The sequence below is a fragment of the Equus quagga genome, chromosome 1 (assembly GCF_021613505.1).
Source record: "Equus quagga isolate Etosha38 chromosome 1, UCLA_HA_Equagga_1.0, whole genome shotgun sequence".
In the NCBI taxonomy this organism is placed as follows: Eukaryota; Metazoa; Chordata; class Mammalia; order Perissodactyla; family Equidae; genus Equus; species Equus quagga.
In genome coordinates this window covers 145,781,158-145,799,493 of record NC_060267.1, presented here as the reverse complement: position 1 = coordinate 145,799,493, position 18,336 = coordinate 145,781,158, and the positions used below count along the sequence as shown (strand labels likewise).

At 47.8% G+C, this 18,336-nt stretch overlaps 1 protein-coding gene across 4 annotated transcripts in view; it reads left to right on the top strand.

Annotated features, from left to right (window-relative positions):
• Positions 1-18,336, top strand: part of ACVR2B (activin A receptor type 2B) — a 39,890-nt gene that overhangs the window by 9,707 nt on the left and 11,847 nt on the right. For 2 of the 4 annotated variants that reach the window (XM_046676863.1, XM_046676847.1), the window contains exons 2-8: positions 13,625-13,832; positions 14,263-14,372; positions 14,531-14,682; positions 14,764-14,907; positions 15,444-15,587; positions 15,906-16,054; positions 17,614-17,728. In XM_046676863.1, coding sequence (XP_046532819.1) covers positions 13,625-13,832; positions 14,263-14,372; positions 14,531-14,682; positions 14,764-14,907; positions 15,444-15,587; positions 15,906-16,054; positions 17,614-17,728 — 1,022 coding nt within the window. Of the gene's footprint in view, positions 1-13,624; positions 13,833-14,262; positions 14,373-14,530; positions 14,908-15,443; positions 15,588-15,905; positions 16,055-17,613; positions 17,729-18,336 lie in introns of all 4 variants that reach the window. The other 2 variants (XM_046676854.1, XM_046676839.1) reach the window with 2 other exon arrangements.

Genomic DNA, 18,336 nt, shown 5'->3' with positions numbered 1-18,336 from the left:
TAGAGGTAACCCCTTTGGGTGGTTTAGGGTCCTGAAAGTATGTCTAAAAGCTGAGTGAAAACTAGATATGGACACTTCCTCTTTTGATTATCAGGACCAACCTTTCTGAAGGCATCTGGAAAAGATGGACAATTTAAAAAAACTTCTCTGGTTGAAAGCATTGTATAGCTAAGAAGATAGTAAAGACCTACCAGGCCAGGATCTGTGTGAGAACAGAAGCCCTGAGTGGGGACTTTGACATTTGAGTCTGTTTTCAGTCCTTCCATATGGGCACCTGAGAGGCTGAGCCTTGCATCTGATAGCCTTGTGGGGCTAGGAAGACAGGAATTGCAGTTCTAAACGGGGGGTGGATGTAGTGAACCCCTCCTTTTGGGTTAGGACCCAAAGGCATAGGGGTGAGGGGGAGCCAAAAGAAGACACACTCTAAAGTTTGATTAAGATGTTCTGGAATTAATGGTGCCCTTAGCTGCCTGCCAAAAGCACCTGTAACATCATTCTAGGAATATTACATCATTCTAGGCCTCAAATTATTTCTACAAACAATTTTGCACATATAATAACTGGCTGGTCATTTAAAATAAATAGCCAACAGAAACATCACAGTTGAAGTAGACCTGGATGAGCTCCAGATTGGAGTTATACACATACTGAAAAATAGCAGTGCTCACTATAATCAAGGAAATGAAAGTGGAAATTTCAGAAGAGAGCTATAAAGACATCTAACAACTGAGCCAGCCCTGGTGGCCTAGTGTTTAAATTCAGTGCACTCCACTTCACCAGCCTGGGTTTGGTTCCTGGGCACGGACCTACACCATTCTGTTAGCAGCCATGCTGTGCTAGGGGCCACATACTGAAAAATAGAGGAAGATTGGCATGAGTATTAGCTCAGGGTGAATCTTCCTCAGTAAAAAAAAAACCAAGCTTATATATATATATAAAGCAAGCAAATGAAAAATCTGTTATAGAACTGACCTGTAGACCAACAGAAATTAAGAACTCAGTGAATCATTTTATCAGGAGATTAGGTGCAACTGAAGAGAGAATTAGTGAACTGGAAGATAGATCAGTAGATAATATACAGACTGAACCTTGGAGAGACAAAAAGGTAATACAGAAGAGCAGGAAAGACACATAGAGGATGAAGAGAGAAGGTCTAGGATTCATGTAATCAGAGCCACAGACATAAAGGACAGAGAATGAGGCAGAAGACATTATAGCTGGGAACTTTGTAAAATGAATGAAAGATATTAAGCCACAGATTCAAGAAGCTCTGGTGAACCTGGATAAGATATATAAATTCCACATCTGTTTCTATCACAGCCAAACTTCTTAAAACCAAAGACAGAGAATCTTAAAAAACAGTCAGAGAAAAAAGCATTGCTATCAAAGGAGCAATGGTTGTATTGACAGCTAACTTATCAAAAACTGTGAAAGCCAGAAGACAATGGAATGATAGCTTTAAGTGCTAAAGAAATAATTGTCAATCTAAAGTTCTGTATCAAATGAAACTGTCATTCAAGAATGAGGATATCAAGTAAAGGGGGTGTTCTTCAGGCAGAAGGAAAATGATCTAGCTGGAAGGTCAGAGGTGTAGAATGGAATGAGCAACAATGAAAAGTATAAATATTCAGACATTTATTTTATGAGAGAAGTGTGTTACTGAGTTTGGAATACACCTAAAAACAAACCACATGACGGCAGTGCTATATGAGCATATGGAATGGAGTAAAAATGGAATTTAACTGTTCTGAAAGTTCTTACGTTGTCCTTCGGAAAGAGGGTGAAACTAGCAGCTAATGTGAGATTTTGATAAGTCAAGAAGGCATGCTGTAATCTCTGGATAACCACTAAAGGATAGAAAGATTATAACTTTCAAGCTAATAAAGGGGGAAAATGGAATAATAGAGAATTCTCAAATTGAAAAGAAGACAATAAAAGAGAGATAAGGGAACATAGAGTAGGAGAGATAAATAGAACTAATATCCCTAATGGACATAAGATGCAAAAATCCTTAAAACATTCACAAATAGAATCCAGCAATATGTACAAATAATAATACATCATGATGTTTTGATCCCAAAAATGTGTTGTTGATATAATGATTGAAAAATCTAATCTGCATGTTCACAGAGTAAAGAAAAGCTATAGTCTTATCTCAGTAGAGTGCAGAAAAAGCCTTTAGGGTTTAATCTTTAGTTAATCCTGATAGTAAAACAATTTGGAAATGCAAAGGATTGAGAAAAGCCAAGGTTGTCTTGAGGAAAAAGGTGTGCCTACTGGATTTCAGGATTCGTTGTAAAGCTGCAGTAACTAAGATGGTAAGCTATTGGTGCAAGATAGCTAAATAGACAATGGAATAGAATAGAAAGTCCAGAAATATATCCATGCCTATATGGATGCTTACTTTAAGAGACAGGAGAAACAACACAAGTTGAGAAATGGACAGTTTTTCCAATAAAAATCAAAGCATTTCAGTTTTGTTTTTGTTTTTTTTGTGAGGAAGATTGGCCCTGAGCTAACATCTCTTGCCAGTCTTCCTCTATTTTGTATGTGGGATGCCACCACAGCATGGCTTGACAAGTGGTGTGTGGGTCTGTGCTCAGGATCTGAACCTGTGAACCTTGGGCCGCCAAAGTGGAGTGTGCGAACTTAACTACTATGTCTCCAGGCCAGCCCCCAGTTTTTTTCTTTTAAGTGCTATTTCATTATTATGGGAAATTGTTTCAATATTGGGGAGTACTACTAATTGGTGGGGCTTCAACAGCGGAGTAAGTCAGCCATTTTGGTGTCTCCCTGTTGTAGAATTTCATCTTAAAGCCACTCTAGCTTATGTTGGCGTGATACACTTATTTCCATCTATTTACGTTCAACCTGTTTTGGTGAATTTTTTATTTCAGATTTTCAATTTTAGAATTTCCGTTTGGTTCTTTTTTTACAGGTTTTATTTCTCTGCTTAGATATCCTATTGGTGCATTCTTTGGAGCATGTTTTCCTTTACTTCCTTGAGCATGCTTCTAATAGTTACTTTAAACTCTTTGCTAATTGTGACATCCGATCATCTTAGAGTCAATCTCCATTGATTGTATTTTCTTGAGTATAAGACACATTTTCCTATTTTTTATCTACTCTTAGATTAGATTTGAATGTTGTGAATGATAATTGTAAAGACTGGATTCTGTTATGTTTATGTTCCTCTCAAAAGCATTGCTTTGTTTTTGTATTAGATAGTTAAAATGACTGAATTAAAAATCTTTCTTCTGTGATGGGCAGCTGCTGAAATATCTGTTCAATTCTTTTAGGCTTACTTGGGTGCTTGGAATGTATTCTCTGCCTGCGTAGTTAAGGGTCAGCCAGAAATTTGAACAGAGTTTACATGCGGACTGAGGCTTGTACCCTGGACCAGCTGTCACCCTGTATGTCTTTTACTCATCATCTTGAAGATACCTATCACTTAGCTCCTGTGTTGGACTTTTGGGTTTTTGTATCCTCTTTCTTTGTTTACTCCCTCATTTTTGTGGAGCATATCCTTTAGTACCTTTTGAGAAAGGGTGAATAGAAGGTACATTTTTGTGATCTTGCTTTACTCACTACAGCCTATATGTTTCATTGATAGCTAACTGAGTATGGGTATTTATAAATAGGAAGTCTTTTTCCTTCCAAATTGTGAAGCACTGTGCCATTGTATTCTAGCATCCAAGTGTTGGCTACTGGAAGTTCAAAGCCCTTCTGATTCCTAATCCTTTATAGCTGACATTTTTCTCTTGCTAGACATTTGTTGTAGGGTGTTTTCTTGTCCCCACTGTGTTGTGAAGGCACAGTGATTTTCCTTAGTGGGGAGGCCTGTTTTTATCCACTGTGCTTGTCTTTGATTTCTTCCTTTTTGTTTCCTCTTTCTGGAACTCCTGTTATTTACATGTTGGACTTCCTGGACTGGGCCTCTAAATTCTTTGTCTTTTCTCTTTTTTCTCCTATTTTCTGTATATTTCTGTGTTTGCTCTACTTTCTTGTGAGGTTCTTTAATGTTTTCTTCTTTTTTTTTTTTTTGAGGAAGATCAGCCCTGAGCTAACATCTGCTGCCAATCCTCTTCTTTTTGCTGAGGAAGACTGGCCCTGAGTCAACATCCGTGCCCATCTTCCTCTACTTTATATGTGGGATGCCTACCACAGCATGGCTTGCCAAGTGGTGCCATGTCTGTACCCAGGATCTGAATTGGTGAACCCTAGGCTGCCAAAGCAGAATGTGTGCACTTAACTGCTGCGCCACACTGGGCCAGCCCCTTTAATGTTATCTTCTAATCCTTCTGTTGATTTTCATTTTTTCTGCCATCATATATATGTATTTGTACTTTCTGAGAGCTCTTTTGTTATCTAGTCTTTTAACAATGCCATCCTATTCATTTTTCATGGGTGCATTGCCTTTTATCTCTCTGAGGATATTGATATAATTTTGAAGTTGCTCATCTCCCTGAATAATCTCTGTTTTCTCCAAGTTGGTTTTTTTCTGTTTTTATCTCTGTCTTTCAAGTAAGTGACTTTCCTAGACTTGTTCATGTTTAGGGATGGTCCTGAATACAGATTGAAAGCTCTGAGCTCGTGAGTGGAATGTGCCAAATGTAGGATGATTCCATTGGGCTGTTTTTGAAGCTAGTTAGATTCTCTTGAGAAGTATCTTCTGTTTTCTATTTGGTGGTGGGGGGTGGGGATGTGTATAGGCCTGGCTGCTAAAATTCTGGGAGCCACAGGAGCAAGAGAGCTAGGGGTTTCTATATTTGGTATATTCTGTATTTCTCTTGTTTCAGTGTGGTACCGTACCCTCGAGTGTGCCTCCTCCTCCCTGTCCAGAGGTTCTCTGTTTTATTTTCTGTAGAAAATAACCTTCTGCTCTCTGCAGGGTCAAGGGAAGGATGGCCTGCAGCTGTGGTGAGTGGTAGTAAGATCAGAGGATCTGGCTGCCCTTTACCAACCAACCCTTCTGTCTTTGACTCATCTTACCCCTCTCTTCCAAAGATAGCTGGTGCCACAAATTCCTGAGTTTTGGAGGATTCTGTGGTGCAAATCATACTGCTTCTCACCTTTCTCTGCAGCCAACTTAGGAGTCTGTATGATCACTGACCACTTGAGTGTTTGCTTTCCAACTCCAAAATGTTATTTTTCTGGTTCTCTCCCGTTCTCTTTGTCCTTATGGGTTTATGCCTTAAAAACTTCTTTGCTGTAGCTTTAGTGGGATTACAGGAGGGAGCAAAAGTAATATTTGTGTATAACCCTTGACCTTTACCTAGAAGCTCTCTCTCCAATATTCTTCAAAAATGATGGTGTCTGGAGAAAGGCAAGTATTATTCCAGAGAATGGACCCCACACCTTGTATGGGAGGATGGTGCCAGGGACTTGTTTATAAAGTCAAAGTTGGAAGTGCCTTGAGGGGACCTGGCTTGATTCCTTGTTCCTAGGCTGGACTTCTGAAGGCAGATAGAGCTCCTTCTGTCACCCTTGGAAAGTGCTCCTGGACTTCCATTTCTGGCAATAGTAGTGAACAAAACAGCTGAAAAATCTCCTCATGTAAGACGCATAGAAATGCTGGAAACAGTATAATAAATATCCTTTTTAAATGCATATGCATAGCTGCATGTATAAGGAAGTAAGAGAAAAGCAAGAGGAAGCTGGAAACTAGAGGTGTACACCTCCACTAGCTAAAGTTGTTGCTTCCTGGGGGGACTTTGCCTCTCTCCATAATTTAGAGATGCGAGTTTAGTAGCAGTGTGCAAGGCACGGGAGACAAGATGTGGAATTGAGACTGAGGCTCTCACATGATGGGACTTCCACAAAGTTATACCCTCAGTGAAGTATGGACTAGAAGAAGCATCCTTTTGCTGACAAAATGGATAGTGAAATTGTTTGGCTTAGGTTGCTGGGCATCAAGTAGTTTCCCTGAGAATTTATAACCATAGTGCCGTGCTTACGTGAGCTTGCAGTTGAAGCTTATACCATCTTTATTCTCTGGGAACCTCAAAGTTGAGCAATTAAAGTGATTCCAGGTTGGTAATGTCCTAGTGAATTTGGCAGAAACAAAAATATATATGATCTCTGGACGGTTGCCCCCTCAAACTTGGCCTCACATAGTCCCACAGGAAAGGCCCTACTGAACATAAGGTCAGTATCCAGAATTCCAAAAGACAGAAGGAAACAAGATACCATGAGTAAAAATTATCAGAAATAACAAATGGTGGAAATAGATGTTCAAGAAGTTAAATTGTGGAATTATAAGATAGGGATTTGGAAGTATGGCAAAGAACAGAAATATCAAAAATTGACCAAGAGGTTTTTTAAAATAGAACTTATAGAAGTTAAAAAATAGATCAATTGAATTTATAAATTAAGTAGAAGAGCTAAACAGTGTTTAGAGCTAAGGAATTAGACGCAGCTAAAGAGAGAATTAATGAATTGGAAGTTAGGCTCTATGGAATTATCTACAATGGTGCTTATACACGGAATTGGAGAATGTGAAAGCAGACTTAGGGACCGGGTGGAATGGGCATGTCTAATATACTTGGGATAGAAATTTCAGAATCATAGATTGGGGAAGTGCAATAGTTAAATTGATAAAAGCCAGGAATTTTTCAGAATTGATAATAGACGTGAATCATCGGATTGAAAGTATATTCTTCTAAGCAGTATAAATAAATTTAAACACATGCTTAGACACATAGCTTGTAGAGAAACTGCAAAGAGATTGTCTTTTCCCCCCTGGCTGCCTTCGTACATAGAGTATGTACAAAGTTAAACTAATACCAGCCTTTTCAGCAACAATAGTAGAAGCCAGAAGATAGTGGAATAATATTTTCAAACTACCGAGAGAATATAACTCAACCTAAAAGTTCATGCTCTTCTAAATTGTCAGTTAGGAAAAAGGGCAAAATAACATTTTCAGAAAAGCAAACAAAGGCTTCTCTGCCTAAAGGTCTTTACTGAAGGAAGATGTCTTTCAGGAAGGACAGTAGTCCTGGAAGGAAGAGGAGAGATGCAGGAGGAATGAGTGAGCAGACAAGCTGATAAACATGTGACACATAAGAAAATATGACTGTAAAACACAAATAATATCTGCTTTGGGAGGCAGAGAAGAACCACAATAACAGATTAAATACTGAACACAAGTATTATTTTAAACTAATTAAATGTAAATTAGAAGGGGGTAGTGGAGTAAGAACAATTAAAGTTCTATGAGGGATGCTAGAGATGTTGATTGACTTTAGGCTTTTAGCATAAATGTACATATTAAAATTTAAAGGGGTAGAATAGAAATAGAGTGCGTAAGTTCTAGACCAGAATAGGATCAGATATGGAGTTAAAAAAGATAATCCACTGGTGGTAGCAGTAGAGAAAAAACAAATTTAAACATAGAATTAATCATAAATGTGATGGGATTCAATTCTAGGTCAAAGACAGTGTTAGATTGAATGGGGCAAAAATACAAAAACGTTTAAAGTAAAAGTTGGAGAAAGATAAATCGGGAGAATACTAACCTCAGGAAATGTCATATAGCTATGTTAGCATCAGATAAAGTAGACTTTTTGGTAAAGAGCAAGTGAACAAATGAAGAGGGTTACTATATAGTAAGGAAAGTTTTATTATTAAGAATATTTAAAGAATTTCTACGACTCAAAGGAAAAGCAACCTGACAGAAAAATGGGAAAGGAGGTGAACAGACAGTTCTCAGGAGAGGCTGATAAATGCAAAAAGATGATCAGCCTCACAAGTCATGAGGAAATGGGGCTCAAAACCATAATACACCATTTCACACTGATCCAGTTAGCAAATGTCAGGGGTGAGGGCATGGCTCAGTGGGGCTGTAGTCTGTTGGGAAAATCAGTTGATACATCCACTTTGGAGAACAGTTTGATGGCATCTAGTGAGTTGGAGATGCTCATACCCTATAGCCTCTGGGTGTATATCCTAGAGAAATGCCCACACATGAGCACAAGAAAACACTAAAAGGGGCTTCGAGAGGCTTCTTAGTGGCAGTGCTTAAATCAGAAACGTTATAAATAACCCGAAAGTCCAACAGGACGATGGATACTTAAGTTGTAGTAAGGTCGTACCATGGCCTGATGCACAGCACCGAGTGTGAATGCACTGCAGAGCTGCTGGAGGGGCAGCAGAGCACGTAAAGGGCTGTGCTCTAGCCAGGCTGCCTGGGCTTGATGCCTGGTTTTGACGCTTAATAAATGACTTGGGTAAGTGACTTCACTTCTTTGTGCCTCAGTTTCCTCATCTGCAAAACAAGGACCCTCACAGGGTTGTCATGAGGATTAAATAAGTTATTATTGGTAAAATGCTTATTATAGTGCCTGCTAGGTGTTTGTTAAGTCAGTGTGTATCAATTTCGATGGCTCACAAATACATGGGTGAGGGGGCAAAAAGCAGATGTGTCAGAGATTGTGTTTGGCTGCTAGAAACAGATACTTGAGTTATTCGTGTGTGTAAAAGAAATTCGAAGACAAAATGTGGGTACGTTTTGGATTCTTTGCTGCCCCGTTGTACATATGTTCCACTCTGCAGTGCCTTCACATTCAAGTGTGTGTATGTGTCTCTGTCTTTCTTACACACTAGCCTTTCTGCTCGTCCCCTTCCCCCACCATTTAGATTCTCTGAGTTCCCCCAGCCTCCCCCCGACCCCCCACCATCCTTACTCTGCTTGTGGGGAGGATGGTGAAGATGCTGGTGTGTGGATTGGGGGAGGTGGAGTCATTAACACGGATACCGTCACTGGGACCCCTAACCTTTAGGTCTCCAGGCCCTCCTTGGCTCCTCTGGGGGAACCTGCTGGGGCGGCAGGTGCTCAACAAACTGCAGGGCTGCCTTCTGAGCAGGGAGGGCTGGGGAGCTTAAGGAAGGAGCCTCCTAGGAAGGGAGCCTGGCTGCCGTCTGCGGGGAGGTTACCCCTCCTCTCTGGGCAGAGCTGGAGGCTGGACAGTGAGGGAGAATGCCAGGTTCCCTCCGTCGTTCTCACTTGGCTACCTCTCAGTGTAGAGGCTTCTGGGAGGGGGCCCCTCGGTGTGCTGGCAGAAGGGGCCTGAGGTGGCGGGTGGCATTTCTGTCTCAGTGCTCCACAGTGCCTACTTGGCTGGGGCTGGGCACCTACCCCCTGGAGAGGGCAGGGGCTCCCCAGGGGCCTCCAGGAGCCAAGGGTGGAGTGCCATGGCCCAGTGGCTGCTTGGGTCTGCAGTTCCTCTGGGAGATGTTGACTGGGCTGGACGCACCCCAAGACCAGAGCCTGGGTCCCCAGGGGAGGCGTGGCCACTCCAGGTTTAGATCCTCTCTCCAAGGCTCGGCCTTAACCACCCCTCACTTTTCCACCCATCCGTCACTCTTCCCTCTCCCCATTGCACTTGGAGTCCCTCAAAGGCAGGACCCTGGTCAGATTTCCCCCTTTTCTCCCCACTGCATAGAGGGGTGTGTCCAAGGCTGACTGGACTGGGGAAACAGACCTCCGGAGTGCTTGTCCTGGAGTGTCAAAACTTAGGTCCAGCTCCCTGGAATGTCAGTTTAGAGTGGAATCTGCATGTGTTTTTTTTGGTGGTGGTGTATGTTGAGGAGTGAGGTTTCTCTGTCCCGGCTGGACTGAGGGCTTGGGGAGCACTGGGGACTTCTTTCCACCAAAATGTAGGCCCCTGGAACATAGGGACTGACTCTTGGGGACACTGCCACTTATATACCTGGTTCCTATAGATGCCAGTGGTTGGGTTAGCTGTGGCTCAGGGATATAGCGAGCCCCTTGCCCAGGTGTCTGGGGTCCTGCTCCCCTCAGGGCTGTGAGGCAGCAGGTATGAGGGGGCACGCAGCACCCCGTCTTAGGAGCACAGCTTCCTCTGCCAAGATGGATGAGTGGGCTGGAGGTCGGGGGAGTGGGCACTCCTGTGCATGGGTGCCCTGGCTCCATGAGTGTAGGCAGGAGCCCTGTGTCTATTAAAAGGCAGCCTGTGGTTGGAGTGTAGCCAGAAGCTATAAATAGCCGAGTGTATGCAGAAGCAGAGCGCCAGGGAGGAGGGAGGAAGTGGGGAGGCCCCAGCATCTCCAGCTGGCAGCAGAACCCGGTATGGTATGGGAGCGGCATGGAGTTTCTCAGTCTCCCCAGGTCCCCCCTGGGGCTCTAAATGCAAAGCTCTTGCAGGCGTGGGTATGTACACTCCCGACTTGGTGGTCAAGGGGGCCTCCAGAGGGGCTTGTGTTAAGGGTTGTCATAGGTGGCAGGGGATGGGTATGGCTCTAATATAACAGCTAACATGCCAGCCATTATGTTAACCACTCTTAAAATGCATTAACTCATTTTGATCTTGGAAAAGGTACTATCCTTAATATCCCCTTTTCACAAGTGGAGAAAGAGAGACATGGAGTGGCTGGGTAACTTGCCCAGGGTCACACAGCTAGGAACTGTCAGAGCCAGGATTTGAACAGTCTGGCCAGCTCGTGACTGACTTTTTCTTGGTCACCTGTAGGAGGATCTGGCCAGATGGGGGTCCAGTCACATCCTGGACCCTTGGGTCCTACCTAGAGCCTTGAGATTTGGAGTTCCCAGCCCTGTGCACTTGGGTCCTGCCCATGGTGCCAGAGGGGTCCCTGCCTGATCAGTGGCCTGGAGAGGAGCTGGGCCAGCCTCGGGCCACGCTCCATGTCTGTCAACCTTCCTTGTTCGGGCTCCTAGCCTTGCACAGGGGGCTTGTTGCTTGTTGTCTGGGTGGAGGTGGAAACTCCTCTGAGGACCCTAAGGCTTGGGCTGCAGGCTGATTTCATTCCTCCTGTTGTCCTCTCCCTTCAAAATCCTGCCCTAGCCAGGAGATGACTGTGTTCTTCTGTCCATCCATTGATCTTTCTATCATCTGTCTGTCTGTCTATCATGTGTCCGGAACTAGCACTCAAGACACTCAAGGCTTCTGCCTTCATCAACTCTGCAGTCTTATGGGGAATCCTGACATTTAAAAAGCAATTGTCAAGCACATTTGTAATGTTTTGTTTCTTCCGTAAGTGTTCATTATGTTATTTTCTCTTGGGGATTATCTTTGGTTATATTATTTTTACACTTTTTGAATGTCTGAAATATTCCTTTATATAACAGCAGGTAGTTTGACAAGAATGATAAGTTAGGTGATGGAGGAGTTACAAGGGCCTGTGGAAGTAGAGGGTTGCCTGGTCTCTGGGGAGAGGGAAGAGCTGAAATTTAAAGGAGAAAGTGGGGAACATCTTACAGCGAGAGGTAGTCACTTGTGCTAAGTCAAGAAGCCAAGCATATTCAAGGGCCTGGCAATGTGGGGTGACTGCGTTGAAGAAGGGAACGGGGGAGAGCACTCAATTCCCTTGTCTGCAGCCTGGCTTGGGGGTCTGGCCCCACAAGTCTCAAGTCTCTAGGGACTCCCAATAGAATTGTTCCTGTGGATGCAGTGGGCCACCTGCTGAGAGAGGAGGCCCTGTGCATTCTGGACTGGGTGCTTTGCATAACTTAGTCATTGGATGCTGCTGCAAGTAGACAAGGGGCCTGTGGGCATTGTAGGTGCCAGCCTGTGTCCTGGCCTCTGGTGTGCTTGCTCAGCTGTTGGTCTCCCATGCGTACCCTGTCCCGTCAGGTTCTTCTCTTAACTCTTAAGCCTTATGCTGGATGATAGGGCCTGGCTGGGGGAAGCCCATGTGTACCCCTGCATGAGCCCCTTTGTGACCCTTTAGGCCCTTCCTGTGGATGAGGCTGGGTCCCAGCTGCCTGGGTGGGCAGGACCACACTCTTTTTCTTCTTACTAATGTCCAAGTCTAGGTCCCATGGCATTAGATGGCTAGGGCCATGGCTAGACACTGGCATTCTGGTTGGGTGAGATTCTGAACCCTTAGGTTCTACCTGGAGATTTGAGATTTGCTGCTTGCCACTGGCTAGTCCCTCTAGAAGGAGCCTCCCATCACTCCAGGGAGATGCAGAAGGGGTAGAGTCTGACCAGAGAATGGCCACTCCTGTGGTGGGGGGCCCCTCCCACTTGACAGCCAGTCATTGTCCTTCTCCCTGGGGGTACCATGGGATATCAAGCTCTTTGCTCATGATGGACACTGTTAGAGGTGGAGTGGAGGGTGAGGAAGGTCTTGACGCCTCCAGGATTCGGGGCACTTTGCCCCCCCGGTCAGGGTAGGGCCTTCTTCTTGCTGCTCCAGCTGGCCTTTCAGGCTGATGGTGAAGCAGGGCTCCTGGCTCTTGGTGGGCTGGCTAACTGTCCTTCTGTGGGGATGAATCTGACCCCTTCTTCCTCCTTCCTAGGGTGGGAATAGTTGTAGGGGAGACCAGCCAGGGATGGTGTCAGGTCACCAGCCCACACTGTGCCCAAGAAGTGTGGAGAGGACAGGAGGATGCTTTTTGGAGGTGCTGGCTTCCTCTCGGGTGTGTGCATGGAGTTCTGGCAGCGAGGTTGTAAATGCCACTGCCACCCTTGATCAGGGATGCCCTGTGAAGGAATGATGGCAGGGCACTCCCAAATGGAGGCTTGGGAGCTCTTCGGCCCAGGCCTCAGGTCTAGGAGTCAGAATCTGTTTCCTGGGAACCTCTTTTGGCATCTCCTTCCCGTTTCTCCTCACAGGGCTGTGAGGATCTTGGGGGCAATGGGGCAGATTTAGGGGCTGGGACTTGGGGGTTATTTTGGAGGTGATGGTGAGAAAGATGGATTTGGTGAATGTTTGAGGTCATATTTGAAGGGGCAGTTAGGGGTCTGGTGTTCGGCCACCTGGATGGCACTGGTACAGGGGGTGGAAGAGGGCACAGGAGTGGGTAGAGAGTGTTCACAGGGGTTCTTGGGGGCCACCCAGCTGGAAGGATCATCTGCTATCGCTGCTCAGCCACCAGTCAGCCCTCATTTTGCTTGGGGTACATGTTCCCTAAGGTGACTCTGGGAGCCTTACCCTGAACATGAGGGCCTGATTCTTCATGACCTTCTCTAGCCCTGCAGAGCACCAGGAGTGGTAGCTGGGTATGGAAAGGGCACTGGAGTGTCCTTGCTTCCCATCCAGTCTAGGAAGGGGCATGTGGGGGACACACCAGTAGTGTCACCCTGGGGGGCGCAGTGGCGAGTGTGGGATGAGGCTGAAATAGCAGAGGCAGAGGTGCCTGAGGTCTGCATCAGAATCACCTGACACAAACAGGGGTGCTTAAAAACATAGATTCTGCCCCCATTCTTACTGGACAGGTCTGGGGCTGGGTCCCCCCCCCCCACACACACACACACAGTGGCTCTGATGGGCACTGGGGTTTTGAGGGTCCCTCCGTTAATTGCTGATGCAGGGAAGCAGCCCCGACCCACGAGCCTCAGGCATTGGTGGAGGCCCTTTTTGTGCATCTAGTCATCAGTCTGGCTGCATATCCATCCGTCCTTCCTTGGTGTTAGGTTTGCTGCTTTCTCCCTCTTAATTGGGCCTGGGGGCAGTTGCAGTGGGGAAAATAAGATGGGGGCTGGTGTTGGCTGGCACACAGTAAGCTTAGAGGTGCTGAATGGATGGGTGATGTGGGGTCTGGTACCTGCCACCCAGCCTCCCTTGGGTGGCCTGGGACCCAGGACAGGGAGCAGGGGTTTTCGCAGTGCTTAGCAGTCTCTCATCTCTGGGGGCACAGGTTCTGGGCGTGGGGAGGCTGAGACGCGGGAGTGCATCTACTACAACGCCAACTGGGAGCTGGAGCGCACCAACCAGAGCGGCCTGGAGCGCTGCGAGGGCGAGCAGGACAAGCGGCTGCACTGCTATGCCTCCTGGCGCAACAGCTCCGGCACCATCGAGCTCGTCAAGAAGGGCTGCTGGCTGGATGACTTCAACTGCTATGACAGGTACCAGTGGCCTGTGCCCTCCCCGCCCGGCCACCTCTCCTCTCAGGTCCACTGGGGCCCGCTGGACTGTACACCACCCCCTGGGCCATGTGGGTCTCAGGATGTCCATGAAACTGAGCCTAGCATTTAAGGGCGGAAGGAAAAAGACAAAGGGTTCTTGAGACAGCTTGGACAAGTAGGGATGGTGCCAGCGTCCCAGCCCTGCTGGAACTGTCTTTACCCTGCCCCAGTCCTGAGGAGGGCTCTGAATGTTGACCCTGGCTGTCCCTTCCTGACTTTGAGTCCCACTTTAGGGGAGGTGGGTTCACACTGTCCCCCGAGGGTTCCCCCGTGAGGCTCTTGGTCTGTGGGCAGGGGTTTGGCTGGGTGGGCTCCGGAGAGTCTCGCATCCTTCAGTCGAGGGAGTATATGGAAAATTATGTGCTTCTAGGCAGGAGTGTGTGGCCACCGAGGAGAACCCCCAGGTATACTTCTGCTGCTGTGAAGGCAACTTCTGCAACGAGCGCTTCACCCACTTGCCAGAGGCTGGGGGCCCGGAAGGTGAGGGGCCCGTGGGAGGAGCAGACTTGGGTCTCTCCTTGGCCCTGGAGCTCTCAGCTCCTGAGTTGGGTGGAGAGTGGCTGCAGGGCTCTCTGGTCTGGCACTGGAGGTGCGGGAGTGGGCGGGCTGTGTGACCCAGGGCTCCGTGTGTCCCCCAGTCACGTACGAGCCACCCCCGACAGCCCCCACCCTGCTCACGGTGCTGGCCTACTCGCTGCTGCCCATTGGGGGCCTCTCCCTCATCATCCTGCTGGCATTCTGGATGTACCGGCATCGAAAACCTCCCTATGGCCACGTGGACATCCATGAGGTAAGGTGGCTGGTTTGGGGCAGGGCGGGGGTAGAGATGGGGAGCCCAGGCCAGACTCTGTTAAGCCCTGGTCTCCCCCAGGACCCTGGACCTCCACCCCCGTCCCCTCTGGTGGGCCTGAAGCCACTGCAGCTGTTGGAGATCAAGGCTCGGGGGCGCTTTGGCTGTGTTTGGAAGGCGCAGCTCATGAATGACTTTGTGGCTGTCAAGATCTTCCCACTCCAGGTGTGTGTGTGAGGGGCTCTGGGTCCTCCTCCCCTCCTGTGGCCTGAGCTTTCCCACCCCAGGGCTGTCCAGGCCCTGTATAGGTGGGATGAGAGAGAAATGGGCCCCATTGGGGCTGGTGAAATTTCATGATAGGGCTTGGGGAGGGCTTTGCCAAACCTCAGTCCGCTCTGATTTTCCAAGTTTTGTTTTTGACATCAGGTTCTGCTTAGAGGCCCTCAACACCAGTCTATCCCAAGCAGTTGCCCAGGACACATAACAAAGTCAGGCCCGGCTCTGCCTCTCATTTGTTAGGTGATACTGGGCCACTCACTCTCCTCAGTGGCCTCGTTTATAAAGCAGGTGCTGGCCTTAAGTGATCTCAGGGATCACTATTGGCTTGTGCTCCACCGTCTGGCTCAGTCCACGTCTTCTGCCTGCCTCCCTTACAGATGCCAAGGCTGGGGATGGGGTGGGGATGGGGAATGGGGTGAGGGTGGTGCTTCTGTTGCCGGGTGGTGTGGCTGCAGTGGGGTTTAGCTGCATCCCTGCCTCAGGACAAGCAGTCGTGGCAGAGTGAGCGGGAGATCTTCAGCACGCCCGGCATGAAACACGAGAACCTGCTGCAGTTCATTGCCGCTGAGAAGCGAGGCTCCAACCTCGAGGTGGAACTGTGGCTCATCACAGCCTTCCACGACAAGGTGAGCCATGCCCCGTGGAAACAGACTCCCAAGGTGAGGTGATCACTGTCCCGGTGGTGGCCTTCCACAGTAAGGTGACCCTGCCATACGTGTGGACATGAATGTCTACAGTAAGAACCCCTAACCCTGGGATATGTTCTTATGAATAAGAGTAGTGACTTCATGATTAATACCCCCTGACCCCTCCTAGCCTCATATACCTTCCATATCAATTCCAGCCTTCCAGCCATTGGTCCACAGAGGCAGCCCTCCCAGGGCTGGGCTGGGTCCTGTCCTGTACCCAGACCCTGTGCCCAAGCTCTGTGCTGTCTCCTCTAGGGCTCCCTCACGGATTACCTCAAGGGGAACATCATCACGTGGAACGAACTGTGTCATGTGGCAGAGACAATGTCAAGAGGTCTCTCTTACCTGCATGAGGACGTGCCCTGGTGCCGTGGTGAGGGCCATAAGCCGTCTATCGCCCACAGGTACTGGGTTAGCAGTTACCCTCCCTGTACTTGACCTGGAGGTGCAGAGAGAGTTTGGAGGGTGAGAGCAAGGCCCGTTGGGGGGGGGGGGGGGGTTCTAATGTCATAAACATGCCTAGCTGCTCTGTGGTGTGTCAGAAGCGACTGGGAACAAAACCTGGGCCCTCCTGGCGCTGCCCTTCCCCTCCTTCCTGTGTCCTGGGCACGACCTGGCCTCACCATCTTGGGTTTTGGTGTCCTCTAGTGGCCACTTGAGGAAGTGCTGACTTGATTACTTTGGCTCAGTGGTTCTCAAACTTTTTGGTTAGGATCTCTTTACTCTCCTAAAAAGAACTTTTGTATATGTGGGTTATGTCTGTTGATATTTGCTGTGTCAGAGCACACACATTCCATTAACTGTCAGAGTGATGACATCACATGTATATAAACTCTGGAAAACTCTGTACTCCTGAGAGAATGAGCTTAAAAAAGGCAAATAATGGATTATTATTAAAATAATTTTGACCTTACAGATCCCCTGAAACAGTCTCAGGGGCCCTCTGGGGTCCTTGGCTTACACCTGGAGAGCCGCTGTGTTACCTCCTCATCATACTGCTTACTAAATGGCAGGCCTTGCTCTTAACACTTAGAAACACCAGCTCATTTAAGCTCCTTACTGCCCTGTGAGGTAGGTGTTCATCCCTGTGTTACAGATGAAGGAACAGTAGTGCAGCGAAGTTAAGTGACTCAGCCTTATCTGGTTTAGTGTGGTTCTGTGGCTCTGAGGGAGGGGAATGAGTCTCGAATTCTAGAGTTCAAAGCTGAAGGGCCCCTAATGATAAGAACGTGAATGACAAAGAATGAATGACTATGAAATTGCCATTTTTGTAGGTCAAAAACGGTTGAAAGTCGACTTCTCCATACGGTTCACCCTAACGGTAGTTCATAGTAAGTGTGCCAGGGGTGGCCCTAGGCATTGTGCTTATTGTCCCCAGTGTAATCCTCACAACGAGGCTGTGCCAGGCACTGGGGAGACTGAGGACCCAAAGTGGCTCTGTTAGTTGAAGGTGGAGCTGAGCACACGCGCCAGCACCCTGCTCTGCCCCTGCCTTCCTGGTGGGCTCAAGCCCCTTGGGCCTGCACAGAAACCCAGGGAAGTTTATTTAAACTTCTGTTCTCACTCACATTCCAAATATTGTAAATTCTTCTCAGAAGACTCACATCCCAGGCCAGTATGCCTGCCCTCAGCCCCTCTGAGAATGCAAGGGCTGGCCTTTGATTCTGTGGGGACTGGGATGGGGTCTGCCCAGCCAGCAGGGCAGGTGTTTCTTGGACAGCTCTGGTGGAAGTGCAGTTAGGGATTCTCGCCCTAGTGTGTGGGGGAGTGTCTTAAAGCTGCCTGCCTGTGTGGCTTCCTGGACTCGACGCTGCTCCCCAGATAGGGTGGGATGGCCTGGTCTGGGGTCTCTGGGGGCTGTAGAGCACAGGCTCCAGTATCTTGGGAGCCATGGTGAGAAGCCAGGAGTAGGGTGGGTTGCACCATGATGTTCAGCTTTGTCTTGGTCCACCTGTCTCCACAGGGACTTTAAAAGCAAGAATGTATTGCTGAAGAGTGACCTCACGGCCGTGCTGGCTGACTTTGGCCTCGCTGTTCGGTTTGAGCCAGGGAAACCCCCGGGGGATACCCATGGGCAGGTAACAAGCCTCAGGGGGTGCAAAAGGGGGGCGGGTCCAGGGATAGACACTGCGCTTCTGCTCAGCTGGCACGGCACAGGGGCAAGGGTCACCACGTGAGCACAGAGCTGTCTGAGACCTCTGAGAACAATGCTCTCGCTTCCCAGTGGGGAAAGCAAGACCTGGAGGGCAGCAGAGCTTCCAGGCCAGTCAGCTGAGAAGCCCAGATTCCTGACTGGAGTTTTGGCCGCTCATCTTTGTAGTCTCAGTCTTTCTCTCACTGTTAATTTTTAAGTATTCTCCTCTGCCTTTTGTTTTTGGTCTTAATCTCAGTAAAATACACATTGTCTGTGGAGCCCCTTGTGGTGCTGCTCGAGTAAAGAAGCAGCAGTTCCGTGTTAGATTACTGCTATCTCAAGTGGGTGATATTTTAAAATTATCATTGAGGTATAATTTACACCGTGACTTCTCATGACCCTTTCGTGAACGTGGCGAATCAAGATTGCCGTCGTTGTTGGTGTCCTGCTCTGACCTCTGCCGTTCTGGCCCTGTCTGGCGCACACAGGATGGGGCTCCGTGTCCAGCTGTGAGTGCATTTGTGCATGGTCAGTGACTCTTAGACCCTCCCC